This window comes from Phoca vitulina, unplaced genomic scaffold, assembly GCF_004348235.1.
Source record: "Phoca vitulina isolate PV1807 unplaced genomic scaffold, GSC_HSeal_1.0 scaffold24, whole genome shotgun sequence".
Classification (NCBI taxonomy): Eukaryota; Metazoa; Chordata; class Mammalia; order Carnivora; family Phocidae; genus Phoca; species Phoca vitulina.
The window spans coordinates 21332368-21358776 of record NW_022589727.1 but is presented as its reverse complement, the minus strand read 5'-3'; the positions used below and the strand labels follow the sequence as shown (position 1 = coordinate 21358776).

Genomic DNA, 26409 nt, shown 5'->3' with positions numbered 1-26409 from the left:
AATCCTTTTTCAGTAGCTACCAGTTGTTGTCAAGATAAAAGAAAAGCAATAACAATGGTAGACATCAGCCATCCAGCTGCTTCCCCTTCCTCATTTAACCGTCCAGCCATACTGAATTGCTTGTAATTTTGTGAATACACTGGGTTTCTCACCTTCCCACGCCTTGACACGTAGTTTCTTTTTTCTGGAATGTGACTTCCTGTCTCCATTTCTTTTTCTTTTATCTGGCCAACCCTGTTCATCCTTCAAAATTTATATTCCTATGTCATTTCTCAAGGAGGCCCTTCTTAACATTCTTCCTCTCCTACCTGGCCCACACCCCATCTCCCGCTATATTAGGTATCTGTCTTACATGTTGATGTAGCACCCCGTGCAAACCTCAATCATACTGCGATCACTACTTCGAATTATAATTTATTGTGTGCTTGTCATTCTTTTAGACCAGTGGTTCTCAACCTAGGGAAAAGTGCCCAGGAGACATTTAGCAATGTCTGGAGACAGGGTCCCTCCACTGTTTTCTGGTGGGTAGAGGCCAGGGGTATTGCTGAACATCCTGTAGTGCACAGGACAGCCCCCAACAACACTAGCCCAAAGAGTCAGTAAGGCCGTGGTTGAGAAATTCTGCTCTAGGCTGAGTTTCTTGAGCTTACAGACAGTCTTTTTACCTCTCTTCTAGCATACCCTCTCATAAAGTCTGTCACTTAAAGGGTATTCAATAAATGTTTGAATCATGAATGGTTAGCACAAATGCAAAGTTTTAAGTTTGTGTATATGAGAGTGCTTAATATATACTAGGAAGCTACAAACCAAGTGTATGAGAATAAATATTTGAATTGCCAAAGGATTTTTCATCTCCTTTTCTAGAGAACAAATTCCCCTCGATCATTTATAAAATTTCAGTTTAGATAAAAAATATTTTCAATACTTTCCTCTGGCAAAGCAAAACATGCATTCAATTTTTAGTGGCAGAATCCATATATATCTTCCTCATTAGAGACTGATAATATTTGCTTCTTTCACATTAATTTTGGAAAAATCAGGGCTTATGTATTGCAAACTACACCTAGTTCTCATGTTCTGAATTGATTTTAGTCTTGTTTAAATATTTATGGGTAACATTTTTGTAAATATACTTTATTCTAGGAATTAAATTTTTTATTCTTGTCTGTTGCAAATATTTTGTATACATTTTTAGGGCATCCTGATACTTTTCCTAAAATGACTAAAAAGGAACATTATGATTTTATGTATGGTTAAAAGCATTTGACAGTAAAAAAGAATGAACTACTGATAACATACTACAGCATAGGTGAACTGTGAAAAAATTATGATAAGTGAAAGAAACCAGTCCAAAAGTCCACATTATTGTATGATTCCATTTATATGAAATGTCCACAATAGTCATATCCATAGGAACAAAAAAGATTTAGTGTTAGGCAGTGTTGGGGGGAGGCGGGTGGAGGAGTGGGGAGTGACTGTTAATGGGTATAGGGTTTCTTGAGTGGGGGGTGATGAAATGTTCTAAAATTGATTGTGGTAATGGTTGTATAACTCTGAATATATTAAATCCATTAAATTGTACATCTTAAAGGGGGAATTTTATGGTATGCAAATTATATGTCAGTAAAACTTTTAAAAAAGAAAACATCCAGTTGAAACTGAATAATTTAAAAGATTTACCTCCCAAACTGTTTTAGTCAGTATAGTTTATTGTTTTAGGTTGAAGATAGTTATGTAAAGAAGGGATCTTATAACTAAAATTAAACTTTTTTTTTTTCGTTTGGAGCAGAAATATGTATGCATTTGTGATTCCCTTAATTCAAGTAACCTGTTTTTAAATATTCTTTTGAGTTTAATTTTTGATCAAATGAATGCATTAAAAAATGGAAGTTAAACCTCTTTTCTACATAGATACAAGGCAACACTGCAGTAAATTGTGTTTTGAGCAGTCATCTACCTTGTGGTAATTGTTGTTTTATGTGTTGCAGGGAAGGAGACTGGTGGGAAGCAAGATCAATTGCTACAGGAAAGAATGGCTATATCCCTAGCAATTATGTAGCCCCTGCAGATTCCATTCAGGCAGAAGAGTATGGCACTACTTCATATTTTATTAATTACTTTGATTTTAAAAATGTTTTAATGCACATTCTACTTAGCCACAACTTTACACAGGCACAATTACATACCAGTCTTAATACAGCTAATATATCATATTAATAGGAGATGTTACTTGAAAATTAATAATTAATGCCATAGTATTTGCTTACAGTAGGATCATAAATGAATCTGCATTAATAATACTATTTTGCCTATATTTTGCCTTTATATTTTGCCTATATTTTGCCTATATTTTGCCTTTATATTTTGCCTATATTTTGCCTATATTTTGCCTTTATATTTTCACTTCAAAAAGTGTATGAACCCATTTTATATTCTGCAGACTCTTTCATTTCAAAAATTTACCTTTGGTAAATAGTATTGTATTTACAACACTGATAGTATTGTATCAGTGTTAATTTCTTTTTTTTTTTTTTTTAAAGATTTTATTTGAGAGAGAGAGAATGAGAGAGAGAGAGCACATGAGAGGGGGGGAGGGTCAGAGGGAGAAGCAGACTCCCTGCCGAGCAGGGAGCCCAATGCGGGACTCGATCCAGGGACTCCAGGATCATGACCTGAGCCGAAGGCAGTCGCTTAACCAACTGAGCCACCCAGGCGCCCAGTGTTAATTTCTTGACTTAGGTGCTTGCTCTGTGGGTATGTAGGAGAGTATCCTTGTCTTTAGGAAACACACACTGAGGTATTTAGGGGTAATGTTTCAGAATGTTTGCAACTTACTCTCTATCAGTTCAGAAAAAATATGTATACAGGGAAAGCGAATATAACAAAGTAAAATTTTAACAGTTGAGAAATCTGGGTGGAGGGTATATGAGAATTCTATGTGCTATTCTCACAACTTTTAAAAAATTAAAATTCACCTTCAGTGACATATTTTTTTAGGTCAAACCAAGAGTATCTGGGATTCATAAATACTACTTTGTTTTCATATCACAACACTTAACATAGTACCTTGCACATAGTAGGTGCTCTATCAATGTTTGTTTGCTTTTATGATATGTAATTTGTTTCCATAATTCTGTTCTGCTTGACACTTGTTACTTCCTGTTTTATTCTGTAAGCTTCTGTATTAAACCAGAACCATGCTAATTTAGAGTTGCTAATAATTTGGATATGGTTCACTTGCACCTTAATGAATACAGATGATCACACTGTTACTAGAGAACCACTTCTGTTCTTCCTACTAGTCTTAACATTTCCATCTGTCAGTGACTGAGAGGTTCTCTGTTATTGTTGCCTTTCTCCATTTACTGATCCTGTGACTTGCAGGTAGAGTTGAAGAGACTGGTTGAATAGTCAATACATGGAAATACTAGGACAGTAAATTCTGACAGTAATATTTGTTATAATTCTATTTAATAAAGACCCTTTATTATGTTTTGCTGTATTTTTAAGCTGTGTAGCTCTTTGTTGTCATCCTTCCATTCCATTCTTACTGATCCTTATTTATAATCTTTCTGACCCTTCCACATTTCTAACTCAGAACACTATTTTTTCCAGATGGTATTTTGGCAAAATGGGGAGAAAAGATGCTGAAAGATTACTTCTGAATCCTGGGAATCAACGAGGTATTTTCTTAGTAAGAGAGAGTGAAACTACTAAAGGTAATTATAATGTAATATAAGTATAAAAATTTTCTTGGACAATATTTTGAGAAAGATATAGAAAAAGTATTTGTTTCCCCCACTAGGTGCTTATTCTCTCTCTATTCGTGATTGGGATGAGGTAAGAGGTGACAATGTGAAACACTATAAAATTAGGAAACTTGACAACGGTGGATACTATATCACAACCAGAGCACAATTTGATACTCTGCAGAAGTTGGTAAAACACTACACAGGTATGTGAATGTTTCGCAGGTAAAAATTATTTCTTGATCTGTTTTATGAGAACAGAATCTCTGTCTTTATGTCTCTTAAGGTTTAGTTTGTTACTTTACACACAAGAATGTGCTCGATAGATGTCTGTTGTATTCTAGTTTTAAAATTGAGGAGCAGGTAGTATTTATTACCTGAATTAGGTTCTTAGATATGCTAAAATCTGACTACCATTATTTGATTCCTTATATCTTACTGGCATAGTATTTACATTGGAGTTTCATAGTAGCTAAATACCAAGATAGATTATGACAATAAATAAAAAAGCATAAAAACAAATATTTTTTAGGGACATTTATTAAGTGGGTAAAACTAAATACTTAATGGAAAAAGCTCTATCAGATGTCCCTTTGGGTTACCTTCCTCTGCATGGCTGGACCACGTAAAACTTCCTAAAGTATAAATCCAATGAAATTTAATCTGAAGATGCATTTTTTTTGTCCTGGAAAATTAACCTATCGCAACTGTAGACATTCTTCTAGTCTTTCAAGGACCTTTGAAAGGTATTCAGTATTAGATTCTTGTGTCTCAAAATTTTGCCTTGCCAATTTGATACATGAATGTATCTAAAAGTTTTTAAATTATTAATACTAGGGGAGGGGAAATTTCCATGGCAATCTCTTCTTCAGTGACAGCTAGCTACAAATTTGGTCTGTTAAGTCAACCACCAGTCTTGACATTGATCAAACATGTTACGAAGCAGTTGCATCAGTTGTAATTGCACTTTTTAGAATGTTGATTGTGTGGTTACTTGTTGAACATGGGAGGGAACATGTCTTATTTATAATAAGAAAGATTGTGTAAGCAGGATTCACAAGTCAAGCCATAGTGAATTTGGGATTTCCTGTTTTTGTGTCTCCCTTGTTTGAAAACCAGTCTCTTAAATGAAGAAGTTTTCTCCTTAATTTTTGGTATGCTTCTTACATTAGTGGTTATTAGGAATAGCAGTCAATAGTAGCATTCTCTTTGGGAAGAAACAAAACACAGTGGTCAAAAATAGAACTTTGGGGGCAACCAGAACTATGGTTTGAATCCCATCTCCATCACTTACTGTGTGACATTAAGAAAGCCGCTTAAGTTTTTTAAGACTTATTTATATGAGATATTTGTAAAGTACTGAATTAGCACAATAGCTGAGACATAATAAGTATTCAGTAAATTATAACTTCAAAAATGTATTTAACAAAAGGTGTTTCACCTCTTGTATGTTTTGCTTCTTATATACCATACAGCTCCCTTTTTGGTGTTTGTGCTTGTAGAGTAAAACTGAGAGAACATTTTGTTTTTGTTTTCTTCAATTTAAACTTCTAAAACATTAATGTACTAGGTGTACCTTAATTTTTGTAATTAATCATTTTACAGTACAGTTTATTCATTTATCTAGAACATGCTGATGGTTTATGCCATAAGTTAACAACCGTGTGCCCAACTGTGAAACCCCAGACTCAAGGTCTAGCAAAAGATGCTTGGGAAATCCCTCGAGAATCTTTGCGACTAGAGGTTAAATTAGGACAAGGATGTTTTGGTGAAGTATGGATGGGTAAGAAGCCTGAACTTTTGTTTTTTTGTCATTTCTTTAGCCATAGATTAAAATTAACCATAACTTTAGATAAGATATATTGAAATATTTAAGGTAACTGCTGCTCATTGAGGTTTGGCTTAAAATCTCTTAATATATAGATTAAAATAATAGATTGTGTTTCTCTAGGAACATGGAATGGAACCACGAAAGTAGCAATCAAAACACTAAAACCAGGTACAATGATGCCAGAAGCTTTTCTTCAGGAGGCTCAGATAATGAAAAAATTAAGACATGACAAACTTGTTCCACTATATGCTGTTGTTTCTGAAGAGCCAATTTACATTGTCACTGAGTTTATGTCAAAAGGTATGTGTATATTAGTTTCTTTTAGGGTATTCATGTTGATAAAATTTTTTTTTAATCTTCATTTCTATTTTTATGCATACAAATTTTTATTGTCTAGTGTTCCCTAATTGAGATTTTTATGTAGACATTGAAAGGAGAAAATCTGACATTTTGTGTAATGGAATAGTGATTAGTTGCAGTTATTCCAGAGGATAGTACAAAGTTTAAAAGGAGAATTAAGCCAGCTCAATTTATGTTGAAAGTAAGTAGGTTTTTTATTCCATTTGACTAAAGGAAGTGGAATAGCTAGGAAAGTGAAAAAGTATTTCTACAAATTAAAATAATGCAATTAGAAACATATTTATATCTTTATTCCTAAATCAAAGAAATCAGGTAAACTTAATGAAATCTTATTTTAGTATAAAAACAGTCTCCATAGTCAGGTTCCTAGAAACTTTTTTCCACTATCATTCACTAAAATTTCTCCATTCTCCCAAATTCCAGACCCCAAGGTGGGATCTTTAGTAACAGAATTGGTTAGGGTCAGGATAAAGAGAAGGGACAGATGATGCTTTAGAAGAGGAACTGGTAAGCACTAAGTATGTTGATAGTCCTCCTTTTGCCCTCTCGAACTTTATCTTTTTTCCCCCCAACTCTTAATGAGTCACTCATCCATAATTAAAGCTACTGATTATGTCATTCCTCTCAAGTAGTCCCATTTTGGCCAACAATGTAGTTCCATCTAGTGGTGACAGGGCCAATTACAAGCTACATATTTGCTGTAGGAAATCAACCCCCCACCTCCCAAAGGAATAGAAAAGCCAAAAATTAAGAATTGAGGTAGCCTCCTAATTGATAGCCAAACCATGTGCCCCAAGGCACATGGCACTTTTTGGAAAGAATCTCTGCTGCAAACAACTGCCAAATAATCCCTTTCAGAGTACATTGGATAAACTATATAAGAAGGGGAAGAGGGACAAGGAGGAAGTTTAAATCAAGATATTGATAGCATAAGAATATAATGGAGGTAAAGCTAATGGTCCATTTAACTTTGTATATTGATTTCAAGAATTATTTAATTGGGGGAACATGATAGACATCTTATGTTGTCAGATTCCTGGGTTAGAATTATTTCTAGATGGGAGATTTAGAATGCAAGATCACAAATGACCCTTCTGGTTTTAAAACTCCATACTTACCCATTTTGTTTCAGGTACTTAGCAGTTGATCCTCAATAATACATTCAAACTCACTGCCTCGTGTGCTCCCAGATAAACCCACTTTCCTTGCTAGACAAGTCTTCTTACTGCTTGTGGTTTCCATGATTCTGTTCAAAGTCTTTCATCTGGAATTTTATTTCCCTATCTCTCAAGCAGGCCATCAATCATATTTCCTTCAGATTATACTTAAGTCAAGTATTTGAGGCCATCCATTAATGTCCGTGTCTGTCATGATCATTATATCCTATGAAATGTTTATAATCAGACTATTCTGCAAATTTTTAACAACCAAAATGTATGAATACTTCTAATTTACAGGACACTCTGCTAGTCAGTGTAGGGTATCAAAGAAATTAAGCACCCAAATAACTTATATTGAATTTGCAGAGAAAAGACCTGACCTTCTGATGAGTTAATTTTCAGTATAAAAGTAAATATTAGCTCACTGTAAACAAATAAGCTACAAGGCCAAAGCATAATGAATTTCCAGGTGTTTAACACATTCAGTAAGTATAGAAATGAGGAAGAGGTCACATAGGCTGGAATATATTGAGAAAAATTAGTAGAAAAGTCAAGTCTTAAACTGACCTTTAAGGTTATAAAGGCTATGGATGGGTAAAGGGAAAGGTATGGGTATTTCTGCAGAGCTAAGTGGATATGAGGAAATGGGGAACAAAACCATGGGAAGTAGAATGTACAGAAGGCAGCTGGTTGGAAATAAGGCTGGAGAGGTATGTGAGAAAAACTTAAGGCTCCTCTGAATTGATTTCACTATTACTTATTGAGTACCTGCCCTCTGCCTGGGTGATGAATGAGCTTCAAAGGGTCCATGAACTTCCCCTGAAGTTATGTGTCAGATTTTTGCATATTTATGTATGTTTTCTGGGAAGAATATAACTATAAGGCACATTTGATGGGGGCGGAGGTAGGATTTGTTGTCGTTGGTTAAAGATCAGAGAAAAGGAATTGTCAAAATGACACCAATTCCAATCTTAGATTTCTGTGTGTTGCAGTTTTTCACTATTTTAGTAATTATCTATTGTTACACTGAAAAAATGTTCTTCTACTTAATGTATCAATCATGGCACCTTAGATTCTTTAAAACAAAAGAACTGTACCTTCTATTTATTTCTGTATACTCTGCATTGCCATGTGGAGTATTTATGTGATGTCAATTTATCTTATAGGAAAGGAAGTGAAGAAAAGAAGTGTCTCTTCCTCTGTTTAAGGACAATTACTTTACCTGTGTTTTTGGTCATTCCTTTAAAAAGAAAACCCTTCCTAGGTCTCAACATCTGCTTTTCACCTTCTGCTCTGCTTGTTTGCTTCCCTTCTCCCTTTTTTAAAAATCTTCACTTCCTAACCAGCCACTTACTCTTTTTTAAAACTGTTTATTTAATGTCAGCACTTTTCATAGATTTTTTTTAAATTGTGGAATATTTCAGACATACAGAGAATACCATAACAACCATGTCCCTACCATCCAAATTTAACTAATGTTTACACTTTGCCATATTTGCTTCAGATCTCTCTACTAAGAAAACAAAACATTACAGATCTAATTGCATCTTTGTTTTTACCCCTCATTGAGCCCATTCTCATTTGAGCCTTCTCTTCAGGTTCTTTTGGGCCCATTTCCCTTCCAGAGGTAGCCTTAATTTTGAAGTTGGTGCCTACCTTTTCCATCTGTCTTTCATATTGATGTACTTTTATTGATACATATTTACCTATTAATATTTGTATGTTTTTAACTTACATAAATCTGACTAGCTTTTTTTTCATTCAACATTATGTTCTTGAGATTTATTCATATGGATAAGGGAAGATCTAATTTGTATATTTGTAACTGTTGGTTGAGATTCTGTATGAGTATACCATTGTTTATTCATTCCTTTCCCAGTGAACATTTAGCTTGCTTCTAGTTTGTCACTGTAACAGTGAACGTCCCTGTGCTTGCCTCTTCTTGCCTATATGCAAGAGTCTGTAGTGCATTGGATGGCAGCAACATTAACATCACCTGGAAACTCAGAGATGCAAACTCTGGCCATAGGGCCCAGCAGTCTTCACTTCCCCACCACCTTGTGTAATAATGGTCCATTCGGTGCCATTGATCCCATTTATCACATTTCTCTGGAAAATATCTCCTTCTCTCCATTCCCACTGTCATTGCTAGATTTTAACATAATAGTCTGTCTTTCCTAGGCTATTTTAGGAACTTATAAACTTAATCCTTTTATGCAGTTTTGGCCCAATTTCATTTTCCATATTATTATTGGAATGATTGCTTTTTAAACATAAATCTGATCACATTGCTTCTCAGTATAAAACTTCATGTAAAAAGGTTAAAGTCCATTGATGCATTGCCTTCTGTTTTCTCTTTCCTTCTGTAGCCTCTTCCTCATCAGTTCCCATCTTTGTACCCTGTGTTCTTGCATAGGAAGGACTGTTTTCAGTTCCCTGAACTTTGATGTCACATACAGTACTGCCTTTCTACTTGTTAATCTCTCTTCCTAGAATTCCCTGTTGCCCCCATTCTTCCTTAGAAACAGATATCCTCTGTAAAGCCTTTTCTGACGTCTCCATAGAATTAACCATATCTATTGTGTCTGTAAAACTGTAGGTTTTACAGTAAATTTTATAACACCTACTGTGCAATATTTGTTTTTGTATATTATTTGTACAGTTCCTAGATCTATATATTATACTTTCTTACTAGATCACGATCTCTTCAAGCTCAGGGACCGTGACATATTTATCTTTGTATTTTGTGTATCTTTCATAGTGCCTTACATGTAGTAGATCCTTCGTAAATATTCAAATGGGCAGATAAAGGAACAAACACAATACCATGTTCCATCTGCAGTAGACAGACCAGAAGAAATATAGATATTCTCTGACTTTGAATCTCTGTAAAGGAAGAGATTACGTCATAGCTCTCCTTTGTTTCACAATCCTGTCGTGGAAAGGGCTTTCTTTTTTTTTTTTTTTTTTTTAAAGATTTTATTTATTCATTTGACAGAGAGAGACACAGCGAGAGGGAACACAAGCAGGGGGAGTGGGAGAGGGAGAAGCAGGCTTCCTGCGGAGCAGGGAGCCCGATGCGGGGCTCGATCCCAGGACCCTGGGACCATGACCTGAGCCGAAGGCAGACGCTTAACGACTGAGCCACCCAGGCGCCCCTGGAAAGGGCTTTCTTTGTCTTGTTTTGTTTTATTTTGAAATACTTTTAAACTTTAGAAAAGTTGTAAAAATAATACACAGAATTCTCATACATATTTCAGCCATATTTGCCAATTGTTAATTATATATGTATCTTTCAATACGTAAAATATAAGGATTTTTCCCAGAACTGAGGAGCACATTGCAAATATTATGTTCCCTTTACCTCTAAATACTTCAGTGTTTGTCTCCTAAAGACAAAATTGGATACAGTTCCATTATCTGATATCAGTCTGTCCATATTTCACATTTGCATCAGTTGTCCTGGTGATGTCCTTAATTAACAGCACTTTCCCCCAATCCAGGATCCAGTCCATGGTCCTGGATTTCTTTTAGTTGTCATTTTTCTTTGGTGTCCTTTAATCTGGAGCAGTCCGTCTCTTAGCTTTTCTTGTCTTTGATGACATTGTTATTTTTGACAAGAACAGTATAGTTGTTTTAAAAATGTACCGTAAGGGGCGCCTGGGTGGCTCAGTCGTTAAGCATCTGCCTTTGGCTCAGGTCATGATCCCAGGGTCCTGGGATCAAGCCCTGCATCAGGCTCTCTGCTCGGCAGGAAGCCTGCTTCTCCCTCTCCCACTCCCCCTGCTTGTATTCCCTCTCTCGCTGTCTGTCTCTCTCTCTCTGTGTCAAATAAATAAATAAATAATCTTTTAAAAAATAAAAAAAATGTACCTTAATTTTGGTTTATCTGCTGTTTTTTCTTGATTAACTTCAGGTACATGGTAAGTTTTTAACCAGTAATACAAGAATAGCAAGTAGACTTTTCTAGCCTTTCTGTTAGCTGTTATTCATAGTACTTTGCTGTTCCATGGTATCTTCTGCTAAAATTAAGAGAAGTTAATTAGACTAACACTTCCATGTCAACTCAGCCACCAAGGTCTATTTTTAAGTACCCCAAGATATTCCCAGTTGTCTGTGCTCTTGATTCAGATTGACTTAAAAATATACAGGTATCTGATACTGCCTTTTGGATCAAAATTGGAATTGCTGATCTTGATCATAGCAAAGAAGGAATGCCTACAATCTAATGAGATGATTGAATTTTCCATATGTTATCAGAGAAGTTTTTAAAAAATTTCAGTTTAGGGATCTCTTATAGAATATTAAAGATAATTATTCAGAAATTCCAAAGCTGCAATAAATATTAAAGAATGACAAGTTTTAAGTTTTGTATTGTGATGTGGTGATTTGTTTGGAGGTGGGGGAATGTTTATTTCAATCCTAATTTAAGATTTGCTTATTTTCCATGAACATTTTTCTCTCTCTTATAGGGAGTTTATTGGATTTCCTGAAGGAGGGAGATGGAAAGTATTTGAAGCTCCCACAACTGGTTGATATGGCTGCTCAGGTATTTGTGTATCTGTACATGCATCAGTTTGCATTGAAAGTATACATAAAAATGTAAAATAATCATAGTAGAGCTGTTGTTTATATAGTGAAATCATGGAATTTTAGAGTTGGAAGGAACATTAGAGATAATCCAGTCTGATTTCCTTATGTTACAGATAACGTAGTGTCTAAAGACCCTGTGGTATCTAACAGATTCATATAACTCACTAATATTAGAACCAAGCATGTAATTCCCAGTATAGTACTGTCGTGTATCATGTGGACTTTTAGAAATCCATATGTATTTATATTTCAGCAGATAAATTTTAATATAACAAGTGGTTGCTATTCCAAAGAAAATTTTGGAAATCTAAAGTATATGCTGAACTTTCTATTTAATATAGTCCAAAACAAGAATGAAGATGGCAATATACACTTAAAAATGGGCTATTTTTACTCTTCTGAATTTTTGTTTTTATTTAAAATTTTTATTACCATGTACTAGCAATTTTATATATTAAAATTTTTTTTTAATTTTAGTTGACACAATGTTACATTAGTTTTAGGTATATAGCATAGTGATTCAACAAGTCTGTACTTTATACTGTGTTCACAAGTGTAGCTACCATCTGTCACCATATGATGCTATTACAACATCACTGACTGTATTCCCTATACTGTGCCGTTTATTCCCCTGAATCTTTGTTTTTAAATATGAGTGAAAACTACTAAAAGTTTCTATTCAGAAATGTGGTAGGTGTTCGAGGCACCTTTAGTTGACATGTTGGTTCTAAGACTGCTTTCTTGGTGTGAGCATCCAGATGTCCATGGAATCTGAAAGTTTAGGGAAGCTTTATTTTTTATTTATTTATTTTTTAAAAGATTTTATTTGTTTATTTGACAGAGAGAGACACAGTGAGAGAGGAAACACAAGCAGGGGGAATGGGAGAGGGAGAAGCAGGCTTCCCGCTGAGCAGGGAGCCCGATGCGGGGCTCGATCCCAGGACCCTGGGATCATGACCTGAGCCAAAGGCAGACGCTTAACGACTGAGCCACCCAGGCGCCTCATTAGGGAAGCTTTATACCAAGAAACTGTCCATGTGAGGCTTTAGCATATGCCAAGCCTAGTCCATGGTCCTGTGTTCAAGGCTCTTAAACACAACAGTAGGGTTCAGCAAACTGTTTTTGTAAAGGGCCATATAAATATTTTAGGCTTTGTGGGCCATACACATCTCTTGTTTCTTCTCCTGCTCTCCCTTTTCTGACTCCCCCTCTCCCTCCTTCCCTTTGTATCATATGTCTTTTTTTTTTTTTCCTTTTCAAGATTGCTGATGGTATGGCATATATTGAAAGAATGAATTATATTCACCGAGATCTTCGGGCTGCTAATATTCTTGTAGGAGAAAATCTTGTGTGCAAAATAGCAGATTTTGGTTTAGCAAGGTTAATTGAAGACAATGAATATACAGCAAGACAAGGTAAAATTACTTTTAGTAAATGCTTGTAACCTAATGCTCAGTGGATTTTCTTACCATTCTTTTGAGTATTCAGGGTTTTGCAGAATAAGAATCACTCTAGGTCTGTTCAGAACAGTCATAGAAACATCTTATTCATCATGTATATAAAATACATGATGCCATGACTTTATGATACTTATTTCCCTCAAGGAAGAACTTGACTTTGTGTTTTTTGTGTTATAGCAAGCAGTACACTCCTCTTTTTTTTTTTTTTTTTTTACTATTTTTGTCATGCCAACAAATAAGCATTTTTAAATTCCTTTTGTTACAAACTTCAGAACCATCCAGATTTTACTACACTAAGGATCAGAAAAGGTATTTTTGAAGTTAATAAATTGAGTAATGGCATACAATTTTATAAAGGACTTGGAAACCATCTTTACACCAGATTTATAATTCTTCAAATTTATAATTGTGATAAATAAAGATGTTTGGAAGATTGACACTATACAGAGGGAAGGGAACTTGTGGAAATTAATATAAGGTTGATTCTTCTGTTTGATGTCTGTTTTTGCAAACTTTAATTCAGTACATACTTACTGAACATACATATATACAATATATGCATATGGAAAGAGTATGCGGTTTTGAATCCCAGTTCCATCTTATTACCCAGAGACCTCAACCAAGTTACCTAAATTTTTTGACTGTGCCTCAGTCTCCTTACTTACAAAGACTAGATGGTAATATCTCCTCTTAAAGATTGTTGTGAAACTTTAGTGAAATAAAGTATTGTGCCTGACATTACCTAACATAATAGAGACTCAGTAAATATTGAGCTTATATTTTAATAAGTGAAATATATATATATGTATGTATATAACTATAAAGCAAATTATTGTGTAATTGATGTCAAAAGAGTATATGAAAAGTACTGTGGGAAAGAGGAAAGAACAGGAAGGACTTCACAGAGGGGATGGCTCAGAGAGCAGGGCTTTGGAGAAAGAGTAACTTTTTTTTTTTTTTTAAGATTTATCTGAGAGAGGGGGCACGCAGGGGGAAGGGGCGGGGGGGGGGGGGGAGAGAGAATCCCAAGCAAACCCGCCCCCCCCCCCCCCCCCCCCCCCCCCGCTGAGCACGGAGCCCCACGCAGGGCTCAATCTCAGGGCCCTGAGATCATGACCCAAGCCGAAATCAAGTGTCAGATCTTAACCGACAGCCACCCAGGCGCCCTGAAAGAGAGTAATTTTGACAGGCAGAGATTGAGTAGGTTCCAAAACAAATCATGACATAGGTTGTCGATCCTGCTTGAAAATCTTCAGTCACCTTCCACGCCTACGAAGAAAGAGGCCTTTAAAAAAAAAAAAAAGATGCCTTGGCATGCCACATCCCCTACTCTCTAGTGCTGGCTTACCTTTAACAAATGTTTGTGCTAGGCATGAGGGCACGGCTAGGAGAGCTTGGTTTCTGCTGTCGAGGAGCTCATTGACTAACGTCTAAGACTGAATTGTAAACAAACTATTTCAATACAGTCTAGTAAGCCCAGCATAAAGATTAGTAAAGATTTAGTTAGTAGACCAAAAAATTTTTTTCTCAGCTGTCGACTGTTATCATCATTTCATAAAAGAAAGCATTTTAATACTATCCAAGTAGGAAGGACATAATCTCAGGATAAAGGACATACCTATAAATTAATAAGAAATATAAATTAATAATACCTATAAATTAATAAAAATTGTTAATTGATATGTGATCCTTTTTCTCTCTCTCTCTCTCTCTTTTTTTTTTTCCCTAGCAGACTGTGACTTTTTGTCAGTGACCACATTAGTACACAAACCACTGGGAACTGTTGCCTTAAACTAGGTTCTCAACCAGGAGTGATGTTGTTCCCTCAGGGGACATTTGGCAATGTTTGGAGACAGTTTTGGTTGTTACAGCTGGGACAGCTACTGACATCTAGTGGGTAGAGGCCAGGTATACTGGTAAACATCCTACGATGTACAAACTGGCCCCCCACCAAACAAAGAATTATCCAGCCCCAAATGCCAGTCGTGCCAGGTTAAGAAACCCCCTTCAACACAAGGCTTTCTTTTCAGCCTCTATACTTTTGTATAGTTCCCTCCAGCTGAGTATCTTCCTGTTCTTCTATAATCCTTAACTTTAAAAATTCTAACCATTCTTTAAAGTTTAACTTAGCTGCTACATTTTATTTTGTTTTATTTATTTTATTTTATTTGAGAGGGAGAGGGGGCGAGAAGGAGCAGAGGGAGAAGGAGAGAGAATCTTAAGCAGGCCCCACACTGGGCCTGGAGCCTGAGATCATGACCTGAGCCGAAATCAAGAGTCGAACTTTTAACTGACTGAGCCACCCGGGTGCCTCTAGCTGCTGCTTTTTAAATGAAAGTTTTTGTGACTGCTTGTGAAAATTGATCTGCTTTTCTGAATATCTAAAGAACTATTTTATAACGTTGTATATATACATAAGTATATAAGACACCTATAATCTTATTTTCACTCTAAATGTCTAAGCTTCACAAAGGCTGTGTTTTTATGTCTCCCATAATGATTAGCAAACGTCTTGTGCATAGGAAGCATACACTAAATATTTGAGTAAATATAGGCTTTTAAAATTAGAATCCAACAGAATGGGCCCTCATCAACCAACAGTTAGCTATAGCTACTAGGTGTTAGACTTCCTTAAACGTTATAGAGCCTATAATCATGTTTTTAGTTGCTTATTAGAGTTTCTACCTCTGGTTTTTTTTTGTTTGGTTGGTTGTTTTTTGTTGTTGTTTCTGTTTTTTAAGTAGGCTTCACGCCCAGTGTGGAGCACAGTATGGGGCCTAAACTGATGACCCCAAGATCAAGACCTCAGCCGAGATCAAGAGTTGGATGCTCAACCGACTGAGCCACCCAGGCGCCCCTCTACCTCTATTTTCTTGAACAGTTTTCTGTCCCCACCAACATTTCTTTTTCTTATGTCATTGATTTATGAGGAAGAAATGTGATTTATTTTAATATAAATTTTAAATTTTAAAGAATTTTTCCCATGTATCTTGTATTTTTGAAGAATCTGACATTGATGACACAATAAAGGTATTGACAAAAGATTAGCCCTGCTTACACCATATTTACAAAAATAGATTTTTAAAAACAATTTACTTAAGCAGGATTATCATTGTTTTAGGTGCAAAGTTTCCAATCAAATGGACAGCTCCCGAGGCTGCACTATATGGTCGATTTACGATAAAGTCTGATGTATGGTCATTTGGAATTCTGCAGACAGAGCTGGTAACAAAGGGCAGAGTGCCATATCCAGGTAAGCTGGCATTTCATTTTAGCTCTTGGTTATTCCACGAGCCTTAACTAGAGTTTATTAGGAGCAAAAAATGCGAGGGGGAGAAAGGCTTTTATTTCTTCTCTTTTCTCCCTTCCGTCCTTCTCTCCCTCTCATTATTTTGGCATTTGAGAATCATGATTCTTGAGATGGGGTAAACACATGAGGTGTGACCCAATTCACCTCAGCTTTCTCAGTTAGGACATTTTCCAAATGGGCCTTTAATCTCTACTATTCTCTGAGGTAATAAACATATCTTAAATATCCTGGATCATCTCCCCAACAACCCCCCCCCCCATAATTGAAGGTATGCTTAGCCTAGCGTAACACAGGGTGAGCTACTAATGAAAGCAGGATTACAAAGGAATACAAGAAAGGAATTGTATTTAATAACTTGAAGAAAGGCAAACAGGAAGCTGTTTCAGGGAAGTGCATCGATATAGTTACCAGGACCAAACTTTCTTCTGAACTTGTTTGGAAGTTCTTTCAGACATTGTCTTGCCACTGTCCCTCATTAACCCAAATTTGGTCCTTGTAAACTGTTAATATCAGAAAGTATCAGTCCTTCAAAGTAGTACTCTACATTCTCATTAATCAAATGGGGTTGGCTTTTGAAAGCATTAGTGTTAAAAGTAAGGTTTTAGGTGGAATGAAAAAAAATTAGACCTGTTGAAACAGATTAGCATTTTCTAAGCTCTTGATATACTTGACATTTAAAATTTATTTTTTTGTTGAAAGAATCCTTTCACTAAATAAACTTACTATACCTTGAATCATTTAGTGGCTAGGGGGTTTGTTCTGTTTTGCTAGTGATGTTTGGGATCACTCTTCCTAATATTTGGATCTTGTATGTTAGGTATGGTAAACCGTGAAGTGCTAGAACAGGTGGAACGAGGATACAGGATGCCTTGCCCTCAGGGCTGCCCAGAATCCCTACATGAATTGATGAATCTTTGTTGGAAGAAGGACCCTGATGAAAGACCAACATTTGAATATATTCAGTCCTTCTTGGAAGACTACTTCACTGCTACAGAGCCACAGTACCAGCCAGGAGAAAATTTATAATCCAAGTAGCCTTTTATATGCACAAATCTGCCAAAATGTAAAGAACTTGTGTAGACTTCCTTATTTTACATACAGGAATCAAAAGAAGAAAGTCTTCTTCACTCTGCATGTTTTTAATGGTAAACTGGAATTCCAGATATGGTTGCACAAACCACTTTTTTTTTTTTTCCAAGTGTTAAACTCTAAAATACCAATGATGAATTTTCCAACTTATTTCAGGGTCCAAAGAAAGTATAGTTATGATATTGATTACAGTGTGAGTGATAGCATGACAATGAAAAGCAACAAGGCTACTTCGTTATAAATCACTTCCTTTCTTTTATTCCCCAAACTCAAGAGTTGTTAAGAGAAAATTATGTATCATTATAGACAAAACTTGGGAGATAAAAAGTTATACCATAATAAAATCTAAAGTTAAGGAACTTTATGGGACCAAACAATTCCATTCCAGTTTTTAAAGATTTTTTCCATTCATTGTTCTCTCAAGTTTTTTTCTAAGTTGAACAGTTAATATGCAATCTTATTAATATCTACCTTCTTTTGCATGGAAATGCACCAGGTTTTTAGAAGCAAAAAGGAATATAAACAGCATCTAAAACCTGATTAAATGTTAGATGACAGTAGTGACATTTGAAAGTATAATGCACTATGTTAATACTCATACTCATGGAACTGGAAAGTAGACGAAATTTTTCACTTTGATTAATCATTTTCTGAATAGCTCAGTTTAGAATAATGAAGGTAACTAGAAAGTGAGGTAATCTTTTATAAGGCATTGATTTTTTTTTTTTTTAAGGCACTATATAATTGAAGTTGTACTGTCCAATCCAAGGGAAAAATCTTTTAATCTTCAGATAGCATGAAAAAATAAGACCCAGTATTTAAACAGTCCTTTTTAAAAAAATAGACTGGTACTGTGAGATATTTCTAGTATGTACTTACGGTGATGGGTGCCACAAATATAAAATATCACTAGATCAGGGACTCGAATGCACTTTTGCTCTTCCTGAATATAGACTGACAGGAAAATATTTAAAAGAAATATGAGAAAAGAAAATGTGAAAATTTTATAGGTAGAGGGATGGAATGTTATGCTTAATGTTCATGTTAAGGAGTGACAAAATGGCTTTGCTGGCACTCACAGCTCCTCACTTAACTGTTTTCTGAGATTTTAAGAGTTACAAGGTATGACTAAAACTAATCTTAACATAAACACTGAGCGTTACAGCCTCAAACAGCTAAGTTAAGGCTTCCCACTAATTCCAGTGATAACAGCTTTTATGCAAAACATTTTTAGAACTCCAGTTTTCAAATCTGTGTTGAAATCTGCATTAACTTTTTAAATATACTTAATGGTGATCATTTTTTCCCTTTTTAGAATTTAGTTGACTTGGGGAGGAAAATTTAGTGAGAATAACAGCAGCACTGGAAGGGGGGGGGGGGACAGGTTTTTTGCCCAAAGTGTAGAAGTGAAACTCAAAAGTTTTATGTCCGACTCAAAAAGAAATTCCAAAATATGAATTTAAATAGTTGGTTTAAGTGTAGCAAAGGAACTGAATCTGACTAATGTCTGGTATTTATGTCTTAAAATATTCTCCTTTATAATAAGTCACACTTTTAAAGCAATACATTACGTTCCCATATTTTAGAATTATAATTCCTTTTTTTTCTGATCAACATTTATTCAAGAAAAGTGGTTGAATCTAAGTAAGATCAGTGAGCTTTGTTGTGTACTTGGCCTGTTCACAACCCCTAACCCCAAGTTCCACTGTAACCTTGAAAACCAACAGCCCCTGTAACTATAATTTTTAACTACCATCACTTACCTGATTTCATCATTAAGTTTAAAAATCTGTGCCATGGTAACTATGTTGAAATTCAGACAATTTAAAAATGTGACAAATGAGCTTCATGTAAGTTGGTAATAGTTCTGGTACTAAAAGTTGTTGAGGTTTCTAATGTTTACCAAACCTGTTTAGTATTGAATCTCTCTTCCAAGAGGGTCTTCCTAAGACTGCTGTCATCATTTACCCTGAACATGTACAACCTGGGACATCAGATTTTTAAAGGGCTTTATGTGAACTATGATATTATAATTTTTCTAAGCATTTTAAAAAGGATAACAAAATTATGTACTAATTGTGTTCAGAAAAATAAGTCAGGAAAAGTTGATGGTATTCATTAGGTTTTAACTAAATGGAGCAGTTCCTTATATCAATTGTATAGTAAGGAAATAAAACACTAATTTAATGTGTAGTCAGTTTAAATGGTTATGTATTTTTAAATTGCCAAGAGAAATAAACAACTTTGTACATTTGAAGATTTTTTTTCCCAGCAGCTTTTCATCTTCAGTGTCTTAATGTGGAATTTAACCCTCACCAGAAAAGGAAGTTGGCAAAAACAACCTTTCTAGCACAAACACTTTTTTTTAATGAATAATGGTAGCCTAAAACTTAATATTTTTATAAGGTATCATAATATTGTTTTGTGGATAATTGAAATAAAAATTCTCATTGAATGCACCCATTTATCTTTTCAGCCACTATTCATATTTTCTCATCGATTTTTTAAAAAATTGTTATTTATAGCATATTCTGAATTTGTTCTTCCATTAGGAAAAAAGTGTTCAGTTACGACTCTTGAGCAGAGTTAAATCAATTCTTTATTAAATTCAGATCATTATTGAACTCATTCTATGTGTTTAATATCCCATGTCAGGTGAGTGACATTTTTACAAGTTGTCTTTTTTTTTTTTTTTAATTATACCAGCAACTGCAGTTAATGTATTGTACAACAAAACCTAGGTAATTTGAGTGAAGCTATTCACAGTGAATATGTGTGAAGGATATAAAATGACCACTTTTGACCATAAGGGACTTAATTTTCTAAAAATGAAAAATATGTGAGCCTTACTTCTGTGTGTATTTTACTCTTCTATTATAGGTATAATGAAAATAAAATTTTACTAAATTATGAATGGCCAATCTAAAACATTTATTTTCAATAAGGTAATATCATTATCTTTTACTATTATCTAAAATAATTAGCTTTGTTTTTCCCTAATGATTTCAGAACAGTACATTTAACCAACAAAAACATCATTTAGTAAACATTTGTTTAATATTTTTATATAGTGTAGTAATAGTTCCTCAGTTTAAGAATGTTTTTCTAGTTTGCTGTTTGCCTTTTAATTTTGCATGTAATTTTTTCTCATTTAAGTTGTACATTTATATGTTGTAAAATCTCCTTTATTATACTTAAAAAGTCTTTTGCATACCAAGATTAAATGTTCATCTTCTCTATTATATTTTATGCTTTCCTTTTTTACATTTCTCTTTAAGTTATCTTTTAAGTTATCTAGGTATAAAATGTGACTTAAGGGTCTAGCATAATTTTGTCCCGTATAGTTAATTTTCCCAGCACCATTTATTGGTTAATCCATTCCCATCCCATTAGTTTGGGTTCTTTATTATGCACATACCTACATATCTGCTTTGTTCAATTAACTTGCCATTCTTCCATCAGAATAACACTTTTAATTGCTAATCACTTGATAATGCAATTTTTTTAAAGATTTATTTATTTATTTATTTGACAGAGAGAGAGATAGCGAGAGTAGGAACACAAGCAGGGGGAGTGGGAGAGGGAGAAGCAGGCTTCCTGCCGAGCAGGGAGCCCAATGTGGGGCTTGATCCCAGGACCCTGGGATCATGACCTGAGCGGAAGGCCGGCGCTTAACGACTGAGCCACCAGGCGCCCCTTGATAATGCATTTTAATAATTGAACAAGTTATCTTTGCTGTTCCTTTTTTGGGCAAATTCTTGATGAAGTTTAAACTTTATTTTTCATATTCCCCAAAAATTCAAGTGACATTTAGGATTACATTATGCTTATAATTTGATAAGAATTAACATCTTTCAAATCAGTCTTCCTAGCCTGTTTATGCAAATCTTCATTTACATCTCTTAGTAAAGTTCTTCTCTAAGACTTTTCTCTGTGGAGTTGGAAGCTGAGTCTCATCTCATCTCATTATACTGCTCTAAAGATGCCACCCAGGTCACTTCTGGAGACCAGGTCCCCACTTTGTTACAAAGAAACCAACTTGTAGAGATGAGGAAGATTGTGCCCCAGGAGCATTTGTTTCCCTAAAATCAGTTCTTCTCTGGCCCTTCCTCCAGTTTTTCCTTTTTTTGTTTAAATGACATCACATTGAGTTTCTGTCACCAGCAACTGCAGTCCTGATTAATTAACATTCAAATTGTCAATACAGAAAGGAATACTTATTAAAATAAGCAACACATGCTTCACATCATCTTTTGGCCCCTCCACATCCACTCTGCTGAAGGCCAGCCTGTACTCATCACTGGGTTCCCTTACTTTGGATTCCTGTTGGGGTAAGCCAGTGAGGAGCTCTAGGAGAAAATGGGAGGAAACCTCAAAGGTCAAGGTATTTATTTCCCTATATCTTCCTTTTGAGGTTGGGTTGCCTGTGTCCTTCAACGAAGTTTCCTTTCAATACACCTTTTTTCTCTTTTTGGGGAGTGATAACAGCTCTCATCCCTTATCTTTTCTGTTTTAGGAGTAGGGTGCTTCTAATTTTGGTTACTGCATTAATCCTGTGATTCTCCTATGCTGCCTGCCCTTTTGTAAATATCTTTGATTCATCTTAATTTGAGTGTACTGTTTCCAGCTGGGACCCTAACTGATGTTCCTCATACTACTAATAACTGTATCAGTAGAAAATACCAAACTTATATTATTACATCAAAGTGACAGTTGATACAAAATAGTAACATTTTTGGTAACAGTAGCAACATACAATATTAAGTGTAAAATTACTGTAAGACTTTATTACCTGGAAAGAACATACTAAATTTTTAAATTGAGGTACAATTAACATACAACATGTTTCAGATGTACACTATAATGATTTAGTATTTGTATATATTTTGAAATGATCACAATAAGTCTAGTAATGTCTGTCACCATATGTAGTTACAGAATTTTTTTTTCTTCTGATCAGAACTTTGAAGATCTCTCTTAGCAACTCTCAAATATGCAACATGGTATTTTTAACTATAGTTGCCAAGCTGTACATTACATCCTGATGACTTACTTATTTTATAACTGGAAGTTTGTATCTTTTGATTCTCTTCACCTATTTCCAACCCCATCTCTGTCAGCCACCAGTCTGTTCTCTGTATCTGTGAGCTTGGTTTATTTATTTGCTTTTTGGGTTCCACATATAAGTAAGATCACACAGTCTTTCTCTTTTTCTGACTTATTTCACTTAGCATAATGCCCTCAAGGTCCATCCAGGTAGCCTCAACTGGAAAAATTTCTTTCATTCCTTTTTATGAGAGAATAGCATTCCATTATATATACACATTTTATCCATTCATCCATCAGTGGACACTTAGGTTGTTTCCACATTTTGGTTATTCTAAATGCTGCAATGGAGATGCATAGACTTTTTTGTGTTAATGCTTTTATTTTCTTCAGATAAATACCCAGAAGTGTAATTGCTGGGTCATATGGTAGTTCTGTTTTTAATTTTTTGAGGAACCTCCATACTGTTTTCCATAGTGGCTGCAGCAATGTACATTCCCACCAATAGTGTATAAGGTTTCCCTTTTCTCCACATCCTTGCCAACACTTGTTACTTCTTATCTTGTTGATAATAGCTATTTTATCAGGTGTGAGGTGATGTCTCATTGTGCTTTCATTTGCCATTTCCCTGATGATTAGTGATGTTGAGCATCTTTTCATGTGCTTTTCTTTGGAAAAAATGACTATTCAGATCTACCCCTTTTTAAATGGATTATTTGTGGGGTTTTTTGTTTTGTTATTAAGTTGTAGGATTTCTTTATATGTTTTGGATATTAATCCCTTATCAGATATATGACTTGCAAATATTTTCCATTCAGTAGGTTGCCTTTTCATTTTGTTGATCATTCCTTCTTGAATGAGCTTTGGTGTTTGTTCATAATCTTCCCTTACTATCTTTTTAATGTTTATTGGATCCGTATGGATACTTCCAGTTTTATTCCTGATCTTGGTAATTTGTGTCTTCCCCTTTTTTCTCATTAGTCTAGCCTGTGGTTTATCAGTTTTAGTGATTTTTCTGAAAGAATCAGCATCTTCATTGATTTGTTCTACTTTGTGTGCATGCACATGAGTGTGTTCTATTTCATTGATTTCTGATCTTTACTAATCCATCCTGTTTTATTTGCTTTGTTATTTTTGTGGTGTAGTTCCTGTTCTTTTTCTAGTTTTTTTAAGATGGAAGCTTAGGTCATTGATTTCACATATTTCATCTTTTCTGATCTGAGCATTTAATGCAGTAAATTTTCCTTTAAATACTGCCTTAACTGCATCCCACATATTTTGATATGTTGTGTTTTTATCCATAATTCAGTTCAAAATATTTCCTAATTTCCCTTCTGAGTTCTTTTTTGACCCATGTGGTATTTATGCTGTTTAATTGTTAAATATTTGGGGATTTTCCAGATTTTTTTTTTCCTCTCTTTTTTCCCCAAGATTTTATTTATTTATTTGACAGAGGTAGCGAGAGAGAGCACAAGCAGGGGTAGGGGGAGGGAGAAGCAGGCTCCCCGCTGAGCAAGGAGCCTGATGCAGAGCTCGATCCCAGAAACCTGGGATCATGACCTGAGCCAAAGGCATATGCTTAAACCAACTGAGCCACCCAGGTGCCCCCAGATATTTTTCTTCTTTATGTTTATTTGTATAATTTCAACCTTCTTAAATGTATTAACTATATTAAAATTCTGTTTTGTGGCCCAGAATATTCTACCTTGATAAATGTTCTATGAGTACTTGAAAATATTATGCATCTTGCTTTTGTTAGCTGGAGTTTTCAGCAAGTGTCAGTTTGGTCAAGTTGATTGTGTAGCTTAATCTTCTATATTCATATTGCTTTTCTCCCTATTTTCTATCAGTTACTGAGAGGAATGTTAGAATCCTCAACTATAATGGTAGATTTTTCCGTTTTTCCTTTTAATTCGGTCTTTTTATGTATTATGTAGCTCTTATTAGGTACATATACATTAGGATTGTTGTGCTTCATGATAAATTGACCATTTTATCATCATTAAATGTCTCCATTAACCCTAGTAATATTCCTTTGGCTAAAACCAAATTTCCATCTGGTATCATTTCCCTTCTCCTTAAGAGCTTCTTTTAATATTTCTAGGGGCACAGATCTGATAGCACTGCATTTAAAGGTTTTTGTTTGACTTCCTTTTTGAAATACGTTTTAGCTCAGTTAAGAATTCTTGGTTGACGGTTTTCTGTAGTACTTTACAGAAGTCTCTTCACTCTCTTCTAACTTGCATTATTTCTGACAAAAAGTCTGTTGTCCTCAACTTTATTCTTCTATACGTAAAGGGTCTTTTCTCCCCCTCTGTATTTTAAAAATATAGGCTCTTTTTTCTTGGTTTTTAGCAATTTATTTATGATATGTCTTTGCACAACTTTCTTAAAGATTATTCTACTTGGGGTTCTTTGAGATTCTTGATTCAGTGGGTTTACAGTTTTATCAAAGTTGGAAAATTTGGGGCTGTTATTTTTCAACTTGTTTTTCTTCTTCTGGGACTTCAGTTACATGTATGTCAGGCCATTTAATATTGTATCACAGGTCATGGATGCTTTGTCCTTTTCTTTTTTCTGTTTAATCTTTGTGCTTCATTTTGGATAGCTTCTTTTGCTTTGTCTTCATATTCACTAATCTTTTCTTTGGACTGTCTATTCTGCTTTCAATCCCATATGGTGTATGTTTTTTATCCCAGAAATTCTAGCTTTCATTTTTTTTTCTCATTCATACCTCTCTTCATTATGCTTACATTTTCCTCTACCATCTTGAAGGTTTTTATCTGGATATTAGGACTATTGGGTCTGTTTCTATTGAACTTTCTCCTGTATGGGACTATATGTTTCTACTTTTATATATGCCCAGTGATTTTGGTTGGGTGCTAAACAATGTAAATTACAGTTTTGGGTTGCTGAAATTTTTTAAAAATTATTTTAAATAACGTTGAATTTTGATTTCATGCACATTTTCTACTCTGGCTGGTGGGGACAACCTCTAGGGATTGTTTTGTCTGTTCTTTACTTGGATTCAGTTCAGTCCTTTCAAGGTATACATTAAAGCTCTGTTAGGTCCAAAGCAATCTTTAATCTTAGAAGATTTGATCTCTACCCTGCTGAGGATTCTACCTAATGTTCCATGTATTATTACCAAATCTTTACTATCAGGGACAGGTACTATTCCTAACCCTGTGCAACTGCCAGTAATTTTTTTTTAAAGATTTTATTTGAGAGAGAGAGCAAGTGCATGTGTGCGCAAGAGAGAGCAAGCATGAGTGGGGGAGGGCAAAAGGAGAGGGAGAGGCAGACTCCCTGCTGAGCACAGAGCCTGATGCAATTTGGGGCTTGATCCCAGGACCCTGAGATCATGACCTGAGCCAAAGGCAGGCACTTAACCGACTGAGCCACCCACACACCCCCACCCCCACTGCCAATAATTTTCTTGCCTGTTCTTTCTAGTGGCTCTTAAATTTGAGTAGTTTTCTCTCATTCATGTGCCTATCAGTACTCAACCAAAGTTTAGAAGGGGTCCTTCTGTTCTCTCCCTCTCAGACTATAGCCACATTGGCCTCCACTAATATAAATAAACACTAATTTTTGTCTCCTCAACTCAGTAACACTGCAGGCTCTGTTTGTCCCTCCCACCCCCTTTGCGCTGTAGCCTGTAGACAGTGAGTTGGGACAATTGCAGGGTTTTTTGTTTCCTTCTCTCCGGTCAGTCTTGTTCTCCCTATGGTCCATTGTCTGAAGTCCTTTCAAATATTTGAGCTGGCTTTCTGGCTAAGATGGTAGTATAAATCCTGTCCTTTTTACT

At 35.2% G+C, this 26409-nt stretch overlaps 1 protein-coding gene across 2 annotated transcripts in view; it reads left to right on the top strand.

Moving 5' to 3' along the window:
* Positions 1-20794, top strand: part of YES1 (YES proto-oncogene 1, Src family tyrosine kinase) — a 74877-nt gene extending 54083 nt beyond the window's left edge. The window contains exons 4-12 of one of the 2 annotated variants that reach the window (XM_032421275.1): positions 1989-2087; positions 3616-3719; positions 3806-3955; positions 5377-5532; positions 5701-5880; positions 11573-11649; positions 12955-13108; positions 16275-16406; positions 17281-20794. In XM_032421275.1, coding sequence (XP_032277166.1) covers positions 1989-2087; positions 3616-3719; positions 3806-3955; positions 5377-5532; positions 5701-5880; positions 11573-11649; positions 12955-13108; positions 16275-16406; positions 17281-17489 — 1261 coding nt within the window. In that variant the 3' untranslated portion in view covers positions 17490-20794. The remainder of the gene's footprint in view (positions 1-1988; positions 2088-3615; positions 3720-3805; positions 3956-5376; positions 5533-5700; positions 5881-11572; positions 11650-12954; positions 13109-16274; positions 16407-17280) is intronic. The other variant, XM_032421276.1, reaches the window with a different exon arrangement.
* Positions 20795-26409: the final 5615 nt, after the last annotated feature.